A 25012-nucleotide genomic window follows, 5' to 3' on the forward strand; every position below is an offset into this window, starting at 1 on the left:
AGAGACAAGATTGGCTGAGAGTAGAGTACTGGTCTGCACTCTTTGATGCAACAAGAACATCAGTTGTTGTGGGATGTGTTCCTGGTTCCGGTTGATCTAAATAATGCAGCCTAAATCCTCTGAGGATTAATATCATGGAAGTGTAGTGTATGCAAGATTGAAAAGATGCGTCTTTAGTCTAGATTTAAACTGACAGAGTGTGTCTGCCTCCAGGACAGTGGAGGGAAGAATATTCCAAAGTTTAGGTCCTAGATAAGAAAAGGATCTACCACATGCACTTGATTTTGAAATTCTAGGTACATATTCAGTAGTAATGTCAAGATCTTCAACATTTTTACCCATGCTAGAGAATTGAGACAATTCAGGCAGATTATCGAGAAACGCATCTGTGGTAGTTGAAGTAATCGTTCTACCATATTTGTAACAAATATCAGTCCTGAACAATCTATTTACCACGAGAATGGATTCTGTAAGGTAAAGCATAACTTCTAGACACACACTTTCAAGAGAAAGTTATTTACCTTGCCGGGACCTTTTTGCTAAAACTTCCTCATTGAAAACAAACATTGCATGGTAGAATCCCGGCAATGAAAAGTTATGTCACACCACCTGAAGGCCGTTGAATATCGGGCTTTCATTAGATCATTAACTTGGTTTAACTGTGAATATTTACTTAATTTTCTTTCCCTTAATACTGCTATCTTCGACCTTGTGGGAAAATTGGGGCAGTTTAGTGCATTTGCAGATGCATTTTGATCAGTACTATAATGACAGACAGATATATTTATCTAGATAAAGTTTTAAATGTTTAAACCATTTAGATATGACGAAACTCGCATTTGCCAATAATCTGGTAACTATACACAGTGATGTTCTTTAAAACATCTAGACTGGGGAAAATGAACTTCATATGCATGAATTTTAATTTAATTTTTCACCACTAGATGGGAACATTTTACTGTACAAACATTATTACTGCAATAGTCTTTCTCTACCAAAACGGGGCGCTATTCGGTACGAACTTAAAGACTGTCAATTATCATATAATTTGTAATTTCTGTAAATTTTAAATAACATTTTAACTGTGAAGGCAGCCCAATGTTAAATCCCAATTATTAAGCAAATTTAAACTCTTCAGAAATAATAAAATAAACTATTCCAATATTTATATTATTTATTTGCTTATTAATAATTAAATTTATGCATTTGGCAGATGCTTTTATTCAAACTGATTTACGGTGTATTGAATTTATACATGTTTTAGTATGCATGTATGTATCTCTTGGGAGTCAAACACTTGACCTTTGCATTGCTTACGCAATGCTCTTTCTAACTACCCTACTAGAACATATTGTTCTCGTACAACTGTTTTCATTCAACTACAGAAAGTAACACTAAATTCCCCCCCCCAGCTCAACAACCGTGGTTTAACCAGCGTCAAACGAGTGACCTACAAAGTGCGCACTAACCCTAACAGGCAGCTCTCTTTAAAGCCTCCGTGTCCCTTTAATCTGCGGATCAGCGAGCTGACGTCAGCGAGCCCCCTGGGCCACGGGCTGCCATTGGCTGGCGCTGACGTCAGTGGCATTTTTTTCCCTTCTGAACCATGACCTCATCGTTAGTTCATTTATGGTGCCAAAGTGCACCTTCTGTTTTCCCGACTGCCTAATATCTACATTTGCTTATCTGTATATGCGGGCACGATATACACCGCCGGCCCGGATGCGGTTTACGCGGTTTGAATGGTTTCAGATGATTTAGCTCGCATATGTCAGTAGGACACGCTCATCCACAGTCATTAGTCTATACGAGCAGTGACGTCTGTTGGCGAATGGCTTCGCATCGGAGCACAGTGCCCAACATGGAGACAAGCTGAAATACTCGGGATCTGGGCAAACAGAGGTGAGTGCGGGGTATGAAAGGGGCGTATCGATATTTGAGACCTTAGATTTAGCCGCGTGCGTGTCGGTTTATTTGATGATAGTGAAATAGCGACGATAGTTTGGGATGGACGTACTGGCGCGTGACGACCACTAGTCGCCCGTTCATGTGCATCTCAATGACATTTACAGAAGACTTGTATTTCATTTTGTTGCACTTAATAATTGCCATTTTTTGCATGGTCGTCATTATATCATGCATCTGATATCATGTCAACGAAAGGAGAAAATGGCACAATATTAAACGTTTCTCTTGTCTTGTGGGTTGTAAATCAACATGTTTACATGGCAGCATGCAGGCAGTGAGCTTTGTCTGGCGATTACTGCAGGCCTCTGCATCATATTTATAAATATCACAGATATTTCCCTCATATGATAATATGAATGAGGAAGCAAAATATTTTTAAGATTTATTTACATTCTTTTTTTAGTTAATTTATTCGAGCTATACTTAACATTGATATCAAACAATTGTATATAGGTAACAACAACAATAGTATATATAAGTATAATTGTATAGTGGTTTTTATCATATTATTTATACGTTTTTGGTAATTCAGAATCATTTGTTTCTAATTATTTCTCATGCACCTTTCACAATTTTACATTTTTGCAACGTGGCTTTACAGAAGACATATTGCAGAATAAATTGTAGACCTAAGAAAAACAGTTTAGAATAAGCGTTCAATGTCCTGAGATCAAAAATGTCTCTTTCAGGGTTGATGGAAGTTCAAACAACTAATAACAAAAAAAGGGGATTTAATTAGTTATTGGTAATTAGTGCAGGGATTATATTTTGTAAACCAGAGAGGAACACATCATCCTTAGCAAATAGAAAGATCTGTCCAATAGATAGTTTTGACCAATTACGTGTACTTACTGCTTGTACTTTCCCAAGATTTCCTAATATGTTCAATGCATCAGTTGTAAATATGAGTACACAGTGCTGTACTGCATCATCACTATAAAGACAGACCTGAAGATTAATGTGGCATTTCAGAGAGGTAGTATACATTACACTGACCCTGTCCCAAGCGTTAATCTCAGGCTGTCAGGACCCTAAAGAATTGTTTTTTTGCATGTAGTTACCAAGCCTATGCAGTCGATGTACAGGAATGGAGAACATGTTGATGATACTTACTTGATGATAGAGAGATCTTCTCATAACGGTACATAGATCACCTCAAAAGAAACACTTTTGAATTTCACTGCTCAAGATTCCTTTTCTTAACATTCTTTAATGAAATATACTGGTGTGTTGATTGATAATATAAATATATTTTCTTTTTGTTAAAGGGAGAGTTCACTTAAAAGATTTGGTAACACCTTCCTTGAAGCATGTATGTATAATGCATTATAAAGAGTTATTAAAGGGCAAAATGCGTTATATTTCTTCATAATGTGTGTTGTAACATATTATGTAGTTCTAAAGAATTATAACCAATTTAAAATGTGATGTGTAACAATTAATTGCTAAGTGTTATAATGTATTAACTGTAAAAACAAATATTTTATGAGACATTACAATGCATTAAAAGGTGCATTACAATGTTTTAAAACTACTTTTATAATGCATTATACATACATGCTTCAAGGAAAGTGTTACCAAAGATTTATTCACCATCATGTCATTTCAAACCTGTATGACTTTCTGTCATCTGCAGAACACAGAAGATATTTTGAAGACTGTTGGTAATCAAACAACATTGACCCCCATTGACTTACATTATATGGACATAAAACCACTGAGACATTTCTCAAAAGCTTCTTATTTGCTCTGCAAAAGAAAAGCCACATACAGGTTTTGAACCACATGAGTATGAATAAATAATGACATAACTTCTTGCGGATTGACTCATGTCAAATAAACCTAACTTATCACAACAGATGATATCATTACGGTAATGATTAACAAATACATGCAGGGAACAATGATCTGTTTAAACACGTGTATTGCACCAAATAAGTGATGTCACCCGTTTAGTTAACGTACAACCCAGATTACGATATCATTTGGTTTCCTTTGTCCCCAATACAGTAAAATTAGTTCACAGGTGCAGTGTGTTAAAGCGATCACTGTCACTTTAAACGCAGACGTGCATTTCAAGGTGTTTGTCAAACGTTGTACAGCCCTCTGTTTGTTTTGCTTTTGTTTAGCTTTCAACAACAAAAATTCTTGACCTTTTCAAGCACATTTCGAGCGTCATTTCTCGGCATGCTACTTTCGAAAGCACTGTCAAATCCCAATAAATCAATAGATCATCCGTTTGTAATGTTTCCAGCTCTGGGACGAGAGGTATAGCCTCTGCAACTTCGCATCCCCAGTCACATTTATCTTCGTTTTCCCTTTTTACGAATCTGTTGCCATGGCAACTGCGTCATTTCACCCCAACTCCACATCAGCATTTGTTGCATCTGTTTCGAGGAAAATCAAGAAAATATCAAGGCATAAACATGCGTGATGATCAACATTGAATGCACGGCTTGCAACTAACATAACAAAGTGTGCCTCGCCTGTGAAACCACAATGCATCCAAGCACGTCAGGCAGGTGGCTGAATATTAAATAATAGCGCGTGGTACATCTCAGTTGGCTGTCGAGAGGGGATATGCACCTTCTCCTTTCCACATGCATGGTGTCAAACTGCAAAGCACAGCCTTTTGCATCCCCCTCCCCACGCCGCAACTCGCAGCCCGAGTTGTCAGGCAGAAGGAACGCCATTAGACACATGCGGCGTCAGCCCTTGTTATGCTCTGACGTGCCTTTACTCGGCTGCCGAGTTCTTCATCTCATCCTGCAGGCCACGGGGGGCTGTTGTCGTCTGATCGATCAGCCGAGCGCAGGAGAGGGTTTTCTTTTCTTGAAGGTAATGCTGTACATCCTTCCCACAGAGAGATCAGAGTCATGTAAGGGTGGTAAGCAGGTTTTGTGTGTAATTCAGACCTGGTGAATTATTATTGAGCGTCTGGTATTCTGCATGTGTTTGGCTATGATGCATGTTATGGTTACGTACGGAGACTGGAAACTGATCAAAACAAAGGCATCCATATTGGGATGCTGATTGCGAGAGGCTGGTCCTCCGGTCGCTGCACAGCTTGTAGCTGCACCAGGTTTGTTTACGTGGACTTTAAAATGAGCCTTTCATCCGGAAGCTGATGGATGATTATTTGACTTCAAACTTGCAGAAAGTGAAGTTATATACTGTTGATAAAATATAGATTGCTTGTGTATGTATGTTGACGTTCTCAGACATTCTGCTTGAATGTTTATTTTTGGATCCATTTATGTGAGACTCTATTTCCAACACGGCAAATTTCCAAATGTGGAATTTCAGAGTATTTATATACATACGTGTGTGCCGTGCTTGTATGAATCAATCTCTCCCTGCTGACTTCTGCATGGCGCTGCAGATATCTAAACGTTGCAGCATCACCCTCCCTTAATGCAGCAGCAGAAAGAAAGCATGAGAATCGGTATAAAGTCTGAAAGTTTAATGCAGCCACGGTCCTAAATGGTAATATTTGAGTTATGATTTACAATTTTGCCTTTTTCACCCATCTTCAATAAAAATCACTTTTTGTATAAGAAGTTCATTTGCAAAAACAGATAACTCTGGTTTTATATTTTTTCAAAAATCATGTTTTTTTAATTTTTGCATTCCAATTAATATTAATCAAACTGCATTTGGATTTTTCAAAATAAAGTCACAACTGAACTAATACCTCTAACTAACACAATTAAAACACTATAAAACATGATAACATAATAAAAAAAGCATGATAAAGAAAAAAGAAGTAATCTGTTTTTGCAAATTAACTCTATATATTCAGTATATTAGATATAGTAGATGTTTACTGTCGTTTTATTCTGGAAATACGGATCAAAACATTGAATCATTGTGCAAGCAGTCATTTTATCCAGTAAAATTATTTCTGCAATGGGATTGTCCCGCCCCCTGTACCACCCACTACTGTTTGGCATAAGCAAGCAGCAAATTACATTCAGCGATGCAATGTAAACAAAAGTTTTTTTATTAAAGGGGTCAAATGACACGTCTAAAATGAATTTTATCATTTGTTTTAGATGTAATTCAATGTGTATACATGATACATGCTTTATTTTCTACATACCGTGCATGTTTGTATCTCCACTTAGCCCCGCCTCTCTGAAATGCGCAGAATTTTTTCAAAGCTCATCGCTGTGAGAAGCGAGGTGTGCTATGATTGGCTAGTTAACCAGTGCGTAGTGATTGTCGAATACTGCAAGCTTGTGACAGAAATGTATCGCCTCTTACCATATTTGGAACATCATGTTCCCATGCAATTGTACTGACAGGTACGCCCACCTTACTTGCATATACATTTGGGCAGTCTTAATCAAATAATACCATGAACTAATCTAGATTTGTGGGGGTGTGGTTACCCAAGGCGTTTCAGGCAGATCTGGTTGAGCATTTGCTTTTAGATAGAACGCAACTTTTTTTTCCGACACTTTTATTTTTGCAATTTAATGTGTCTAATACATACATGGGCAACTTATAACACACCAAAGACACAGAAAAACACTTGTTCGTGCCATTTAACCCCTTTAAAGCCCTTTGATACATCTTGTCTAAACATCCTGTTTAATAGGAAAATACATCCGAACAGGAAATAAAACTACAATTGGTGATTTCATTGCCTTTATTTTCTGATGTAGTGAAAAATCTATATGATTTTTTGATGTTGAGTTAAATCAAATACGGAAGGAATAAAAAGAAAATCTATAAACAAATGAAAGTAGATCTAAAATTGATTACCACTGAACTGGTAATCAAAATGTTGCTGGTTCAACCCCAGCAGCCACCACCAGTGTGTCCTTGAGCAAGACACTTTACTCCATGTTGCTCCAGGGGGATTGTCCCTGTAATAAGTGCACTGTAAGTCGCTTTGGATAAAAGCGTCTGCCAAATGACTAAATGTAAATGTAAATGTAAAATTGTAGATATCACAAAATGTGAAACTACTAACATTTTCGAAATGTTTTACATTACAACCCGTTTTACAGTCTGGTGCTTAACAGACTGTTAGTTGTACGTCTTATCCTGATCATCTGCTTAACCAGCAGTTACAGCTCAGTGGCAAAACTTCGGCTGTCTTCGATTGTTACGTCATCTCTGCTTAGCCGATCGCTTAAGCTTTGCACAAAGCTGTATGCAGTTTGCAGGAAAGAGTTTTTATGCTGCTACAGAAACTCTTTATGAGAGACTCTTAGGTGTGGAGACACCAATCTAAGCTAAACAAGCAGAATTTGTAATTCAGTAGCACGTCTATCCGGTTGGAGGAGAAAGCTTATCTCCTTCCACTTTCACTTTTGGTGTGGTTAACCTTCCATAATAAAGCCAGCCAAAGCTATGTATTTTTTATGACTGGTGCGGAGTAGAGTTGACTTTTGAGGAATATGGTTGACTTGAGACATTTTTGTCATGAGTACAACGCAAATTGTGTAATTGCTTATTGTAAAAATATAATTGCATGTCTCATGATGAAACATCATATGGAAACTAGGTGAACTACTTTTTTAAAGGTCCAATGTGTAATTTGTTGGAGAATCTATTGACAGAAATGCAATATAAAATACATAACTATGTCTTCAGAGGTGTATAAAGACCTTACATAAGGAAACGTTATGTTTTTATTACCTTAGAATAAGTACCCTTGCATGGAATTCGGCATGTTATTTCTACCGAGCGTGTTTCGTAAATACGTTATGTCCTTCGGCAAAGAAGCGGAAATGTGACAACATTTTAATTCTGTGTCACCCACCATAGTGCTTCGAAAAGGAGAAGGGATGGGTGAAGTCAGGTGTTAAATAGATGCAAGATGCTGCTAAATTTCATATACTGGACCTTTAAGATACAAATCTTATTGAGCAAAAGCTTTGTGTATGTGGAATTAGATATCGCTGATAATGAACGAAATTAATCACAAAGTTACATTGAAACACCTTTGAATCATGGTGTCAGCCAAATGCCCGAATGTATTCATAGTGACCAGAATTTCGACCAAAACTGTTACCATGCTAAATTTGTCCAGCGCATTTTATTAGTAATACAGACAGTAATAATTGATAGATGTTTGTGGTTATGAATTTTTCAATCTACTGTACTGTTGCAGTAGTTGCTCATGCGTAATGATTCTCTGTCTGTGGCCCTTTGCTCTGCGGGATGTAAATGTGTGGCTTGTTGATTGAATCTTTTGAATGTCACTTGAACTCTAAAGCAATTCCTGCCCTTTCAGGCCGGAGCAATACGAAGCCAGTTTCATACAGTCTCTCTTTCCGTACCTCACAGATGCCTGTCCTTCAACACAGATGTACAAACTAAACAAAGGCACTTACATTGAATGCATACAACCATTTTCAGTCTGCCAAGTGAAACATTTAGGCAAAATGTGCTTCTTCAATAGCAGGATTATTGAAAAGATTATACTTGCAGCCAGGGCTAAAAATGGCACATTTCTCCAGTCTGTTACATAATCTGTATTGGCCACATCCTCCCTGGATGTAATACAAGCAATGTCAATATGTATCACATGTTTGCTGGTTTGCTGATCAGTTTTGACCTTCATTCTTATAAATACTGGTATGTATGCAAGGAACATTTAAGCATAAAGTATAACTTGGATAATTGAATAAATGTAGGCTTTTTGACTTTGTGTCTTTGAACCTTACTCAAGGTCATTGAGCTACATTCAGATGTCTGTACCAATAATTTGAAAAATGTATAGTTATAGTTAAATAGTTCATTTTGAGAGCTTTAGCGCCCCCTGTGACAGTGCTGAGAATTTAATGTATACTGTGTGAATTGCAGTCCGACAGATTTTAGAACGCAACAACGTGTTTTTGGGTGCAAACACATTTACGTTCATGCACTTGCAGAGAGAATGTTTAGAGCCTAAAGATTTTTCATTTTAGGAACTAGCATGAATGATCATATTTAAGGGATCTAGGTCTTGCTAGTAGTAGACAAGTAGTGTTGGTTTACTAGTTTGTAAAACACTTATTGTTTTGTCCTTTTCCCCTTTATGTTCAACAGTGAGTTGTCTATAATACGGACACTTTTTTTCTTCTTCCCACAGACAGCATGTGCACCTTCATTTGTGTCCATGAGCCACTTCAGTGATTTGATCATCACTGATCCACCACCTCTGTCTTGGTCGAGTCGTGAGTAACCCTCCTCCAGAGAGGGCTGGTGGATATTTCCATGGCAGGGGAGAAGAGCCGTCGCAGTTCCATGGATATAAAGCGCCTTGCGGGCCTGCTTCAGCGCGGAGCAGGCCGCCTGCTGGTCATCGACAGTCGGACGTTCTCGGAGTACAACGCCTCGCATGTACACGGTGCCGTCAACGTCTGCTGCTCAAAACTCGTCAAGAGGAGACTTCAACAAGACAAGGTGTCGGTTACCGAGCTCCTGCAACCCAACGGAAAGGTCAAGGTATCAAGTGTGTGTTTGAGAGAGAGTGTGTGTAAGCAGAGTATGTGTAATGTTGTCTGACTATCAGGGGCATCGGAAAAGAGGTTGATGTCAGTAAATGGACAACGGCGAGCTTTAAAGAGTTCTGTATACAGATCTGTTACTTTTGTGTGGATTTCACGACCATGTCACTTCACAGTATTGTGTAATGAATTAATATTTACTTGTGAACACGCATTAAAGAGTCCCTGTTTTGGCACCAGCTTGCAACAGCTGGGGTCAAATTCATATGCATGTATAGTATTTGACACTATCTTATGTTGAATGATATTGTAATTAGGTTTAGTAGTCAAGAACCAGTGAGATGCAGAGAACGTTTGATTAGGACGAAGTGCAGATCAGCAGTCTTTGGGTTGATAGTTGACATCTTTCGGCTAGCAGCTACCCTTGATCTTCTCAGCTCACACAACTCTAAATTTGGCAGACCACTGTAGGTTTATTGGTTATCAGAGGCTCTGAAATTGGAGACTTGAGTTTTCCATGACTTCTGCGTCGAATATGACATCATTTTTTCCCATCAGGCTGGCATGCCAAGTCTTTGTATTTTTAGGCACTCAGTGATAGTGACTCTTACGGGGAAATCCAAGCACCGTCAAATGTCACGTAAAACTCCATGTCATTGCTGATGAGGTCAATGTCGGAAACTAATCTGAGTCTTATTGTACACAGTACTTTTTGTAGATTGCATCTCCTTGCTATCAATCACACCAATGCCTTACTGAAACAACTTGTCTCTTTGATAGTTTATTCATGGAAGTATTTTTTGAGGGTTTCTTGTTATGATAAAGTTCCGGACTTGTCATGCACACATTCTATTTCGTGCTTTTCAAGTTCCTTGTTTTTAGGCGCAGCTGTACGTTGACAGAAGTAGGTGCAGGTGTTTGACTCCATTTTAAGAGATAACTCTTGTCTTGTGGGTTTGTGAGTAATAGGCCTTTGTTATTTCTGTTTGGTGAGATTGTGGGGTAGGACCTGTTTATCTGAACATTGACAATGCATGAATGTTTATTTTTGTAATACTTTTTGGTGCCACTATTAGGACACTTAATGACAAACCTTATTTAACTATTCAGGACAACCTTGGTCCTTGTGTAAACAGTGTAGCTTTTTTAAAGCTGTATGCTCAAGCTGTGTCTGAGAGGTATTTTGTTGGCCTATAAACATGTCAGCTCTGGGCCTTTGTTTACTATTTGATTCCAAAAGAGCACAAAAAGTGGGGGCTTTGAATGTGATCTATTGGTCAAAACCACTGCCATCTGAACACAACAAAGTAGCACTGTTTTCCTGGATCACTCTTTCGCTACTTTTCCCATTACTTTCCACAGCTGAGCCTAGAGGCTGTGTGGCTTTTATTATCTCCCTCAGTATAGAGGATAACGCTCGTGATTAATGCAAGTCCTGGATAAAGCTGGAGCTATCTGGGTGTTAAGGGGGATGGGGAGCGGGGATGGGGTGAATTCTGGAAACCCTTTGTTATTGGATAAGCATGACATCATAATCTTTAGTGCGGCCACTGGCAGAGCGCTGGCTGAGCACGTGCAAATCTTCTACATGACAAGCGCAGGATTCAGACAAATCCCTACCCCCTTCAACCCCCAACTGCTTTGGACACCTGCCATTGGCAGAAGTTGTGGCATCAATGTGAGAGCTGAAAGTAACGACAGCACCACAACCAAAGGCCACCAGTGTTGGCCATTGTGAGTGTGAATAAAGGAAGGAAGTGAAAGAGGGCATCAATGGATGGGCAGCACACATCCACACTGAGATAATGCCTGAGGTCCCCCATAGCTCTGTGTTCGGCCCATTTCAGATTACATCAGCGGAAGGCAACATATGCACCCAGTTGCCTGGCATGCATTGTAAATGGGTCAGTGTTAAGTGCAGTAGATAGAGTGCAATGGTACAAGAGCAGGACTTCCTCCACAGTGACGAACTGCCTTGGTTTATGGTAATCTGTGCTGCTGAATGTTCCATTGAGCTGGTACTGACAGATGGCTCTGTGGTCGCCCAGAGCGAAGACAGCCACATTGGCAGATCTGAAGTGCATACTGATTCAACAATGGCCTAAGAAAGGAAGATTATTCTTTGCGACTTGACATCATGGTTTTATCTTGTTATGATGAATAACTCCTTAAAGGGATGGTTCACCCAAAAAATTAAAATGATTATAAATAACTCTTAGTCACTCTCTAACATCTTTAATATCCCATAAAAGTAGGAAAGCTGTAAAGGCTTGTAATAACACGAGGATGACTAAATTATGAGACTTCAATTTTTTTGTGAATTGTCCCTTTAAAAATGCCCCCCTTCCAGTAATATTTGCAGATTGCCTCATATAACTACCATGAGAAAGGAAAGTAAAAGAATATGAATAGGGATTGGCAATGCAAACCATCTGAAACCACATTAACACACCAAGAGCCATGGAAATTACTAAACTATACTGATTTTGACTATGTTGTTGACTATGTAATGATCTGTCTACTGAGCATGGTGCAAAAGGACAGAGCAAATACTTGTCAACAGGTTAAATTGTTACAAATGCACTGGGTGAGAATTGAATGACACTGGTCAAATGTTCTTCTCACGAAGATATATGTGACCACCCAGGCACAGTGAGGAGATAAGAATAGCGATTGAATGTGTCATTTTTAAATCCTGCTGATGTCACGGCATTCAAACTATCTACATATATTACAGATCTTGCCTGTGACTTTGAGACTATGCTGTGGCTCTTGGAAAATGTAGCTCTCTGACACGTTTGTATTTCTGGATGACACCTAGCTATTACTGAACCTCTGTATAGCTTGGTTTGGTAATAAGTGGGTACCTAATTGCAACCCAATAGCACATACTGATGGGATTCTCTGGGTGTCTCTGGCTATATTCAGAACAGCATAGTATCATACTCTGAGGATTACTGTTTCCCACAATGCAGTGCATTAGACTTCTTTGTAATAGATTTACATTTTTTAGGGTGACAGAATGATGAGTTTGTTGGGATGAATTCATTCTGGCCCTGATAATATATATCATTTCCAATTTGACCAATCAAAATTGGTTGACATCATTAACCCATGGCGCTGTGAAGTCAAAAGCATAAATCTAGCAATGTGAGTGTTGGTCCTGTGTGTAACCCATGTTCCAGCAAACCTTGCCTCTGAGAGACTATAATCCTCAAGTGATGACGTCAACGTCTGGATTTAGCTTTCATCCAATTAAGGTGGAACACCTTGTTCAGAAGGGGTGGGCCTATGAAGACGAGTAAAGAGATGAGGAGGATGGCTAAGCCTTGTTTCACACTATCCCCTGTCAATCAAATTTCCTTGGTTTAATACCTTATCTAATAGCTAAACTTCACTTGCATAATCCCTCAAGGTAAATGATAGGTAGGAAGTGAAAATGTTTTTTTAGGCCATTTAAACGTTCACAGTCTGTCGAGGCAGGCTGGGAATGCACGTTAATCTTCAACCAGAGTTCAACCTTCAGTGACATCACCTTTTAGGCAACCTGCCAATCTGAAAGTGATGTGTGTAGTTGACACACAAACGCAGACTCTCGCTTTCTCACATGCACACCTTCTCACCTTATTTACATTCAGATACAACCTGTTTTCGCTCGCTTTTAATCGTTGTGCTGTAGACTGGGTGCTTTTTTAAAATATTTTTGACATATTTTGTGAATTGTGTACCGTGTTGTCCAAAGGTCATCAATTGCAACAAAGAAACTGTGATGATGTCAAAGATGGCATTGACCGAAGTTCATTGATGTGGTAAGCGCTGAGAATTAGGTTGAACACAGTTCTGAAAAATGGACAGGTTTGGCCTTCTATTTAAAGACACAGATTTATTGACTCTATTTTAAGAGTAATAAATAGGTTTTCTTATTAGGGACTGTAACAATATAAAATGACTATAAAAAAAAGATTTTCATGACCAGTGTTGATATCAAAGGAGGACAGGTAGTTTATAGCTGACGTCGTGCTGATTTAGTATTGAAAAAGTAGATTTTGTTAGTGACTCAATAGAAAGCTGACAGTTCTTTTAAGTGATACACACATATATATATATATATATATATATATATATATATATATATATATATATATATATATATATATATATATAAAGGTTTTGGGTCTGTTTTTATGCACATTTTCAAGTAATTACATCCCGCCTGGTGGGGCCCAAAACATTTTAAGAGGGGGTTCAGAACACAAAACAGTCAAAGGGCTCAGAATTCCTGGCTACTATACATCCCATTATCCTATGGCAGCTATTGCATCTATTTCGATAACACTCCAGTATTCCTATTTATCTCCGGCATTGTGCATCATTTCATTTTCTGCTTTTAATTTCCTAATTTTCTCCCTTCAAGTTTCAAGTTTATTTATATAGCGCTTTTCACAATGTGTATTGTTTCAAAGCAGCTTTACAGGGGCAAACAAGAAAAACAGAAAAGTTAAAACACAGCACAGTGCATGGTATTTATACAACGAGTAAGTTCATTCTAATAAATAACATCTAATTTCTAAATAAATAAATGAATGAATGCAGTCTCCCGGTGAGCAGGCCAACACTGCCCTGCTGTGGCGAGGAACCCAAACTCCAATGATTGATTAATGGAGAAAAAAACCTCGGGAGAAACCAGGCTCAACCGGGAGGGCCAGATCCCCTCTGACGTGTCATAGCTGCACTCAGACTGGTGACATGTGATTTTAGTTTAGCATTTAATACCAAATATTGTAACTTCGGCATTAATAAGACAAATAGTCCGTCTTTGCTCTTGGTTGGGGATGTAGTGGTCTGAGCTGGGATGGTCCGATGGTCATATTTCTCTTGGCAGCTGGTGGAATTGCCTTAGATGGAGCTGGGATGGTCAGTCAGTCTGCAGCTGTATCTGGTGTAATCTCAAATTGGGGATGGGCATCTGTCGGTCGTCTGGACATGGTGGAACTTCTTCCTACCTCGGGATGGGCATCTGTCGGTCGTCTGGACATGGTGGAACTTCTTCCTACCTCGGGATGGGCATCCCGAGGCAGAGGCGGAAAGAGAATAAAGAGAATAATTAGCGTAGCTGCTGTTCATTAACTATGCATTAAGTGAAAGCTTGGCTGAAAAGATGTGTCTTTAATCTAGATTTAAATTGGGAGAGTGTGTCTGACCCTCGAATAGTATCAGGAAGGCTATTCCAGAGTTTAGGTGCTACGTATGAGAAAGCTCGTCCACCTTTGGTGGATTTTGTTATTCTAGGTATTGTCAAAAGTCCTAAGTTTTGAGATCTCAGCGAGCGTGATGGGTTGTAACGTGATAAAAGCTCGGTTAAGTAAGTAGGTGCTAAACCGTTCAGGGCTTTGTAAGTAATTAAAATAATTTTAAAATCAATGCGATACTTAATGGGTAGCCAGTGAAGCGATGATAAAACTGGGGTTATGTGATCGTATTTTCTTGACCTAGTAAGAACTCTGGCAGCTGCATTCTGAACTAACTGTAGTTTGTTTATCGATGATACAGGACAACCACTAAGTAGAGCATTACAATAGTCAAGCCGTGAGGTCACAAATGCATGAATAAGCTTTTCTGCGTCTGCAACACATAAACTATTTCGTAATTTGGCAACATTTCTAAGGTGGAAGAAGGCTGTTTTTGTGATATTTGAGATGTGATTTTTAAATGACAGGTTGCCGTCTAATATAACGCCTAGGTCTTTAACTGTATTTGTTGGAGTAACAGTGCAGCTTTCAATTTGCAGGCTGTAATCGGAGATATTCGGTTTACTTAATTTTGGTGCTATAAGTAATATTTCTGTTTTGCTAGAGTTCCTCCTTTCTGCTTCTCCATCTCTTCCCATCTTCGGCCACTGCCCTCGTTTCACATCCACTCCCCTTTCTCTGTTTCCACCAGTAGTGCTCCAGCGTTGTAGTGAGTCATTCTGCAGGGGCTCTGGCTGATGGTCATGTGATTAAAAACTGCCTGACAACATTGAGACAGCCAGACTCACGTGCAGCCGCACACAGCTTCTCGCTTCTGCAGCATCCCCGACACACACACACAAAACAGGCACATATTGTATAACGCATGCTGTCTGATTTGATTGTTACGCATTCTTGTGAATTCATCTCACAGACGTCTGTATGTGCTGATATATATACAATACCTGTCTATTTCAAGGAGTGCAAAGGATGTTTTGAGCTGCATCTTTGCTCCTGACAGCTGCACTCCCAACTAAATCATGATGTCATTAAATAGATCATGCACTTTATAAACCTGTCCTGCATTTGTAGCATTTAGCAATTACGGTTACCATCTCTGCATTTAATGCATTGTTAATATGGAGAATTATGAAACAATTCTTTGGTTTTTATGTTAGAAAGGCTGATTTGAACTTGGTTGTTATCAGAGTTGGGTGATAACCATGGTCATAGGTTATCCAGGGAAATGTTAGCCCCCTCTTGTGTCGGGACACGGTTCTGCGTTTTTTGACATCCTTGTAAAAGGAATAATTCACACAAAAATTAAATTTCTGTCATCAGTTATTCACCCTCATGTCATTCAAACCCTGTATATGACTCTTTCTTCAGTAGAACGCAAAATAAGATATTTTGAGAAATGTCTCCGTGATTTGTGTCCGTATAATGGAAGTTAATAGGGTCCAATGTTGTTTGGTTATTAAAATATCCTTTGTGTTCTGCAGAAGAAAGAAAGTCATTCAAGCTTGGAATGACATGAGGTTGAATCATTTTTTTGGGGGGTGAACCATCCTTTTAAACGGAGATGGCGATAGAGATGAAAAGCTTAAAATTACATTAGTATTTGTTATTGTATGTGTGTTACAGTATTATTATTATTTTTTTATTTGATCTTGTAGCTAATCTACTAGGCATATTATAGAAACAAAGGCCTGTGAGACTCTACTGTAAATAATCTCATGACCTTTAAAAATGCAGCTTGTTTTTCCAGCTGCAGTGATGCGCGTCAATGACATCATGTGGCTGTGATGCACGTGTTGACAACGTATGTTCTTGTCTATTTGTGCACTTCAGGTGGAGATGGGCCGCCGACAGGATGTGGTGGTGTACGACCAAAGCACGAAGGACGCCGGTCAGCTCTCCAAAGACAGTTTCGTCCACATTCTCCTGAGCAAGCTGGACGGCACCTTCCACCGTGTGTCTCTGCTCACAGGTACAGCGCATCGATATTTCATGTGTGACATCAGCTGTAAAACTGATCAGAAATCATTCTGGGGCCCAGATGAGGTCGGGGTTTAATCTGTTTGAGGAGGGTTGGAACGGGACGGTTTTTGTTTACACCAGCAGATGGCGATTCTAACATCACAGATTCTCTCTCGCTCTCTCTTTTTCTCTCTCTCTAGTTTAAATTCTTCCTCAGCTGTGTTCTGTCTTACTTTTGCAAACAAATCCAAAGCCTTCATGAATAATATTACTGCATTTGGCTGAAATGTTTGTAATCTCAGTTTATGAGGAAAAGCATTGAGGAAATCATGGTGACTGTTTACACAGTTAATATGCACTGATCCGACAAGAATCTCCTGCTGTCAATCAAATGATGTCATAAAGGAGTTGCCGGTTGCAGAGGCATGTTCTTTCTTTGGCATGAAGACACGGATGTCTTGACATATTCGATGCACAGCATTTTCACAATCTTCTTTGCACATTCTTTTTGCTAATTATTACTTAGATGTAATGGCATCTGTCACAGCAAAGTTTAGTCTTTCAAAGTGATGAGTATGTTGAAACCCTCACAGTAGGCAGTTTTCTGTGCCGAGCTTATGTTCTTTTTTTCCATTCGCTTCTTACTAAGCCGCTTGATCCAGATATGTCACCACTGAAAAGCACTTCAAATTGGTTTCAGTCAGGATTTGGAGAAATTTCACCAATCCTGCAAATCTCAAATTATGCCTTTGCTCAAATGTGTGCTGGTCAACCTGCTTGTTTTATTATCCAACTCCGATCCTATATAAAAAACTAACGCTTCTGTTATTAGTGATAATTAATATAACCGGTCTGACGCAATTTAGTACGGTCGCTGATATGGTATGGGTGGGACATCTTCACACACTCTAAGCAGGGAACCAATCACGACAGACCGGGTCAGCTTTACCAATCAGAGCATTTCTGAAGGATGGACTTTATATAGACCGGAAGAAATCCAGTCATTTTGTTAAAAGGGGGACAGCGGTGAACAATAGACTTGAATATGTTAATTATAAAGCGCAAAAAACATAATCAAAACCTCAAAAACAGGTAAGACTGGCTCCTTTAAGAAGGAGTCCAGCCTGCAACGTGTCCTGATTCCAACCCTCTCTCTTTCCCTCAGTGAGTCTGTACTATTTTTCTTTAATAAAAGAGGCAGACAACCTTTTGGAAGAATTTTTGAAGACCTTAAAGTGATTAAGAGCAAATATTCCTCCCATATTATTGTTGGGGGCATAAACTATACCTTGGGAGTTATGCCGGTTTCATCCTCTGACTTGAATATTCTTTGACTTATATGGCCGGGAAAAAGGCGTTGTGATATGTGTTAAGACCAGATTAATACAAAAATGACAACAAATGGCTTTTGGCAGCATGTGAAGTCAGAATTGAAAGACCGCTTTAGGGATAATACAACATTACTGGATGCATTCAATCATTCGCAGGCATACAAGCTTTTTTTTAAAGATGTCAAATGGATTATGTCACAATATTTCCACAGGTGGACACCATATTAACAATCTGTCCTATGTCATGTCATGATCACATGGTTAGTGTACCTATTTCCACCTTTTTCCTCTTTTAATCGCTCATTCACTTTTGCTTTGAACTCTGGTTACGGTCCCATGCTGTGAACTCACATTAAATTTATGTCTAGATTCTTTGTGACTCCCACTTTGGCCAATTATTGTGTTATCTTAACCACATTATCCCCTGAGTCATCAGTAACTGGGTTAGCTGAAGACGTGCATCTTAATGTTTAGTACATTTGTTTGCCTACATAAAAATTGACATATTGCAGACTCCCCTGGACATCTCCTTATTACACATTTTATGCATTTTGTGCAGAGAACTAAGACCAGAATGCATTGTATTGAGCTCAGTGAAACCTTTCATGTCACAAAACTGAGATAAATTTCTGTTCTAATCATACATTTTATTTTTATTCAGCACTGAAAAAAAATCAATAGAAACTCAAGTGCTTGCGAAAACCGCAGTTTCACGTAATATTTGTGTGTGCTGTGTAATTCAATATCTGACTTGACTGGTTTTCAGTGGTTTGTCAAATCACCTGAATGTTATAAATGAGTCACTTCTGAAAGTCAGTTAGGATACTGTTTTTTAAAACATCAGACAGTAAACGGATAAATAGGGTCTGAATCAGATAGTCTGTTTTGGAGAATGCTTTTCGTTATTTATCATATGTGAAAACATGCAGGGCATAGTAATATAACTAGCCCAGATATCGTGATGCCCCATTTTGCAACAGCGTTTTGTTGTAGTGATAGGCAGGATATGATGTTATGAACAAGAAAGTGCTGATTGTAATTGATAAACTCCAGAAGAACAGGAAGTTTATTACCACTTCCTATCACTGTCGAGTTGCCTTTAGAATAAATTCTGCCTGGGTTTGATTGATTGCTGTTTATACAAAACTAAGAATTTAACCCATGGTTAATTTTATGAGCTTTTTGCATAATGCAAGACATTACACAACCTTTTTTTCGGTTAGTGCTTGACAGGAACTTCTATTTTATAGAACTGTTGTGGGAATTGGGCGAGTAGGCCTGTTTGGCTTGTGCAGTAGGCTGTCACTAAAAAAAGATACATATGTATCAGGGGTGTTCAAATATTTATATATATATTTTATTTTCATGATTATCAATATTGTGTTAATTCTACACGTACCATAATATCATAAATATTCTCTACAGCTTTCTCGCCTCCAAAAATCGTACTTGGAGTCACTGACCAAATAAAAGACAAAATTGAATTAAATTAAAGATAAATTTGACTGATAGGGCCTTTTTTTTCAAAAAGTGTTAGATCTTGTGATAGTATCATTATCGCAAATTCTCTTGGCCACAGTATCCGTGTGTTGTGTGAAAATCAGATATCAAGAGCGCACTTGTAGGTACCAAAAACTAGTCCAACACAAACAAATTGATTTTCATTTTCAATTGATTTTCATGTTTGTCTTAGTAATATTGACCCCGTATTCTATTTTGCACGCTAACAAAATTAGTATTCAAACTTACAATGTCCCAAATTGTTGTACTTGGATGTTCTACTATTTTCACTATAATAGATCCATGCTGTCGCCAATGGCAGAAATCACCCTAATCATATACCCTACGGATATTATAACTCATTGCAAGTGGGAGGAGTTAAGTGACTCTACACTTGATCAATAAATTAAATAAGTGACGTTTTAGTCAATTATTGAATTGAATTATATAGTATACATTGCATAAGAAATAACGAATGTAGAGAAGCTAAAATGCAAGGAGTTTAAACTCCTTTATAGAATATATTTTGTTTCCTGTGACGTTACGGATTGGTTTGTCCAAATACTCGCATACTCCTTTGCTATGCACTACAATGTGTATACTCTTCCAAAACAAAAACAGTACATACTTTCAGGGCACAGTATATGTGGGCCAATTGGGAGCATGAGTGTCTTTCGTGATGACTGACATCAAATTTCTCCCCACTGTTGGCATGCTGTTTCCTGTTTATGTCTGGTGATTACAGAAACTTGGACTGCAATATTTTGCGTGCTGTTGTTGAATTTGATCTTCCATCTTGGGTTCACAGGCATCTCTTCCACGCTGTCCTTCCCATTGGAATGGTGCAAACACACACATACACACTCACGCAATAAGCCTGAAGCTTTCATACTCTACCCACAGCGGTGTGGAATGTGTGAGTGTGTGTGTCCTACAGATGTTTTTAATCCCTGCCAAGGTGTTGCCATCTGCCTTGTTTTCTCGGCATAGCAGGACATGAAGTCTACTGGGTCACCACAGACCGCTCACATTTCATATCATGACCATTTCTGATCTTTTTTGATCGGACTGTCTTTTGTGCCATTCTTGTCATGTATTGTTGGAATTATTTCCAAAATCACAAAAACTGTGGCTGGATGCTTTACATCGCAAAGACTCGAATAAGCATTCATGGACATCACTCCAACACGACACCCATCTGGCTTCTGTTTCCAGATGCATTGAATTATCTGCTGCAAAATGCAGTCGCATTACACCCGAACAGAATGATCTAATTTCCCTGCTCACTGTCTAGTCAACACAACAAAGGAGAGACCGAACATAGCGAATTATACTCGATTATAAGATGAAAGTTTTAACTTGGCAAAGAGCAGAGCGAGGGCTTTGTATTTAGCTGAATTCAGCTTTGTCTCGCTCCCAGGCTCCTATTATGCAACTGGGCGTTTCTAGCTGAAGTGTTTGTGTGTGTTCGCCAAAATGAGGTAATGAACAGGTGGTGACGTATTCGCTCTAAAACAATATCAATATATCCTTTCACTGTAAGCCTTCCCCACCATGACGATTTCTCTCAGACTCTAGACATGCCACGGTTAGCCAAAGCTCCAGTTTTACCACCGGTTGAGGTGAAGGACAGGAGACCATTCATGATTGAAACCAGCGCAGGAAAAGACTGACTGCGTTCTTCGGAGAAACGTTTCCTATTATATATGCTTGACTTTAACTCATGTAAGCCCTGACTAAAATGTCAAAGTCCTTTTAAAAGTTGTCAAAAACATTTTAGGCAGAAATATATGTTTTCCACTGTTTGACAGCCAAAGAGAGAGGAAGACTTGAAGACTGTTTGGGGAAAAGTAATGATGAATGGAAATAGGGTGCTGCGTTGCCGAACTGGAAACTGTGTTGCTTGTTTTAGCATCAAAGCTCAAGTTCACATTGACATCAGTTAGCTTGAGGTCCCTTTGCTGTTGGCACTGTTTGGCGACCTCACAGCATCATCCAATTCTCAATTGCATAATGTTAATTCGCCTCAAATTGCTAAATCTCTTCATGTGCTACACCATGACTCTGATGCAAGTAAAAAAACGATACAACAAAGAGACCAAAGCTTGATAGTTGATTGAGTTGTGTCAAATATAAAGATACCATAAACTGATCTTAAATCAAAATGTAAAGTTTTGAAAGCTAACATCTGGAAGGTAATCCTGCAGACTTCTCGTGTCTGTGTAACCCTTGTCCATAACAGTCTCAGGAAAGCATGGGGATCAATGTTTTTACTGGGAAAAAGAGGCCGCTGTTGCCGTTAGGATGAAGTAAGCTTCATCTTGCCGCTCTGTTATTTTCAACACACACACAACTTGTATGTTTTTCTGATTAGAACATGCCTCTATTTTTAGTTCAGGCTCCTGTGGTCATCACATCTGGCGCCAGTCGCCTACTTCACCACTCACACTCAGAGGCACAAACACACTACGACGATTCGCAAAGGTCAAAAAGTTGACCTTCCAGTCTCCACCCTAAACCCTCGATGTGCACACACACCGCTTTGCAGAGAAACGCCTGGGATTTGTCCTACATAAGGCCCACTGCGATTTCGGTTAGTTTCTCTGTTCTCACAGACCTCAAATTATATGTGTTATATCAATTCAGGGAAACAAGCTGAAGAAATGAAGAAATGTCAACGGAGAGGCCGTTGCCAAATACTTTCAGCATGACATGGACTACTTTACTTCACTCTCTTCTCTGCTACCGTCTCATTTTTCCGTCCTCGTTTGCACACACCCGCATTTTTTTGCATCTACAAATCTGTCTTCTTTATTTTTCTTCTTCTGTCTTCTACTTTCTTTATGTTCTCCTCTCCATTTGTTCCCCTTTCCCTTTTCTCTATCCTGCACATCTTAACTCTTTGTCCACGTCTGCTGTCCAGTTTACAGAACAACTTTTATCATTCAGTTCTCCCTGAAGTCCACTTGTACTATAATTCAAGTTCTCCTTCACCAACGCAGTCATATTTTTATAGTCATATGTCTAAAACAGGATGTTTGCTATTGTACTTTTAAGAAATCAATATGGAAATAACCTTTTTTGTGGTAGGCTAACCTCTAAGGGATTTGCCCTGTGTGTTCTGGTATCTTTGCACATCTCGTGAAAGTTTCCGTCCTTGCATGATAATGCAACTGAAATATTTTGAACGCATGTTTTGCTTGTGGATAAAAATCAGTGTAAAATATTTCTTATTAATCGCTGTTTTCCTTGAAATCTTGAAAATCTTTTTGCCATCAGTCATTATTATTATTATTATTATTATTAATCACCCATAATGTGTGTCACCAGGTTTTGCAAATCAAACCAATAAAAAATATTAAAAAGGGCTTGTCACTTTTTATTTAATAATTTAAAGAATAATGTGTTTTATGTCCATTTTCTCAAAAACAGCGAATTTGGACATTTGCAAATTTGGTTTTGGAAGGACAGCGACAAAATGGTTAATGTGATGGATTGGTCTGCATCTGAAGTTTGCAGTAGAGTATCAGTTCATGTCCAAATTAAAACTTAAGTGGAGGAATAATTATCCTTAACATGTTTTATTGTTACAGCAGAATCTAAAACAAACCAGCTTCATCATATTTATTATTAAACTTCACCTCAGAGGCTTTGCTTTTCGTTTCTTTTGTTGCAAGGATTTTGGTTGCTCTTCAAGAATGTAGTGAATTCCAGGAAGAGTTTGCAGAACACAGGACATACACACTCTCACACAAACAAATTACACAACTCGCCACTCATTTCCTGATAGAGGCCGGAGATCCTTCCATTCCAAACTCAGCTAAATTTGGATTTCCAGCAGGGCCTGAGGCCCCCGTGTAAAGAATGTTGGCTTTGTCATAATTTCGCTGTCTTATTGGTAGCATTAGGTACTGTATCTTATTTATCTCCCTCTCTGGCTTTCTCCATCTCCCCCTTTCCTTCCCACCCTTGCGAGCCACATCCTCCAAGTTGTGTAACCCTCTCCGGGGACTTATATACTGGTTTACATGCGTCCAGATGACATCATGGTCGTACGAGGAGGGGGTCTAGATTGCTTTCTTTCTCTGATGTTGGGGGGGAAGGGTGGGGAACAGAAACCTCAGCTTCTTTTATTAGAAAAAACATATTTTCCCAACTGCACCTCTTTTCTACCTAAGAACACTAAACAGCATGACAATATCTGATGCTTTGTTTGTTATGCAACAAAAATGTGGTTCTGATATCAGTTCAAATATTCAGTACATGTATGTTAACAGCCCAATGGTGCTTCTGCTAGATTTACGAAACACTCAACCACGTAATTTTCAAGTTCAACAATATTAAGCATGTTCTATTCACAAAAAAGTGAAGGCTGAGGATTCTTTGTAGGAACTAAAGTAGTACTAAAATTGTAATAGGTGCTGCATTGTTTATTTGGACTCAATACATTTAGATGGTTTTATTTTTTATAAATAAACTATACAATGATACAATGTTAATGTATCATTGTACATTAGTTTTAGTTAATGCATGTGAATGGGATTAACCTTAATTTAGTAATCTGCATTGGATCGCAGTGATGTAAGAAGTCCAAATTGCCCGTATAATCTCTTTTGTTAAATTCCTCATACATTTATAAATACCTGACCAGATTTTTCTTAGGCTTTGGCTGCATTAAAGATCTTGTAAAACATCAAATTTGTAAAACAATTTCAAATCTGTTGTAACTGGCCTCCAAAAGAACATTAAACCCAGATAAATGGAGTCCTTCGGCTGTTGTAACATGGTGGATATATGGCAGACCTTGATTAACGACCTTGACCTCTGACCTGTTAGTTTCAGCGCAGTACTGAGTGACGGCATCCTGTTGAACACTTAGAGACCTCGAACATTTCCTGAAGCCTTGTTTATCATTTATTATGAATACTGTTTAACAGAGTGTCTGCACAGACTGTGTCTGTAACCTATTCCATTCCATTCCATTCTATCTGATTTAAAGGGATAGTTCTCCCAAAACAAAAATTCTATCATAATTTACTCACCCTCAAGTTCTTCTTAATCTTTGTGAGTTTCATTGTTCTCCTGAACACAAAGAAAGATTTGTAAGCAAACAGTTCTGGGGCACTACTGACTTCCATAGCAGGGAAGAAAACAAATATGGTAGTCAATGGTGCCCCAGGACTATTCTTCAAAATATCTTCCTTTATGTTCAAAAGAACAAAGAATTTTATACAATGTTTGAACAACTTGAGGGTGAGTAAATTATAGAATTTTCATTTTCTGGAAGAACTATCCCTTTAGGACTCAATCTATGCTATTCTTTCAGCTTATTCTTTTGCTTAGCTTGTTTTAGGGTTTTGAAATGAAAAATATTGCATCTCTATCATATCCCCAACCATCTAAAGCAAAAAGCAATATTCAAAAAGAAACAGACGTTTCCCACAAAATCCCATTCAACAGCATATTTTATAAATCATTATTTTGACAGCCAGTTTTGAACACTGATTTTTGAAGTACTTGCTCAATAACATGTGAAACAATAATGTTACAGATTGCA

General features: G+C 38.6%; 1 protein-coding gene across 3 annotated transcripts in view; it reads left to right on the forward strand.

The window, feature by feature from the left end:
- Window positions 1–1616: 1616 nt before the first annotated feature.
- dusp8a (dual specificity phosphatase 8a) overlaps window positions 1617–25012 on the forward strand; it is a 34675-nt gene continuing 11279 nt past the window's right edge. Inside the window, exons 1-3 of one of the 3 annotated variants that reach the window (XM_056739614.1) lie at window positions 1617–1902; window positions 9059–9414; window positions 16496–16634. In XM_056739614.1, coding sequence (XP_056595592.1) covers window positions 9184–9414; window positions 16496–16634 — 370 coding nt within the window. In that variant the 5' untranslated portion in view covers window positions 1617–1902; window positions 9059–9183. Of the gene's footprint in view, window positions 1903–4681; window positions 4807–9058; window positions 9415–16495; window positions 16635–25012 lie in introns of those variants that run through there. The other 2 variants (XM_056739616.1, XM_056739615.1) reach the window with 2 other exon arrangements.

Source organism: Triplophysa dalaica, chromosome 24 (assembly GCF_015846415.1).
Source record: "Triplophysa dalaica isolate WHDGS20190420 chromosome 24, ASM1584641v1, whole genome shotgun sequence".
Lineage (NCBI taxonomy): Eukaryota > Metazoa > Chordata > Actinopteri > Cypriniformes > Nemacheilidae > Triplophysa > Triplophysa dalaica.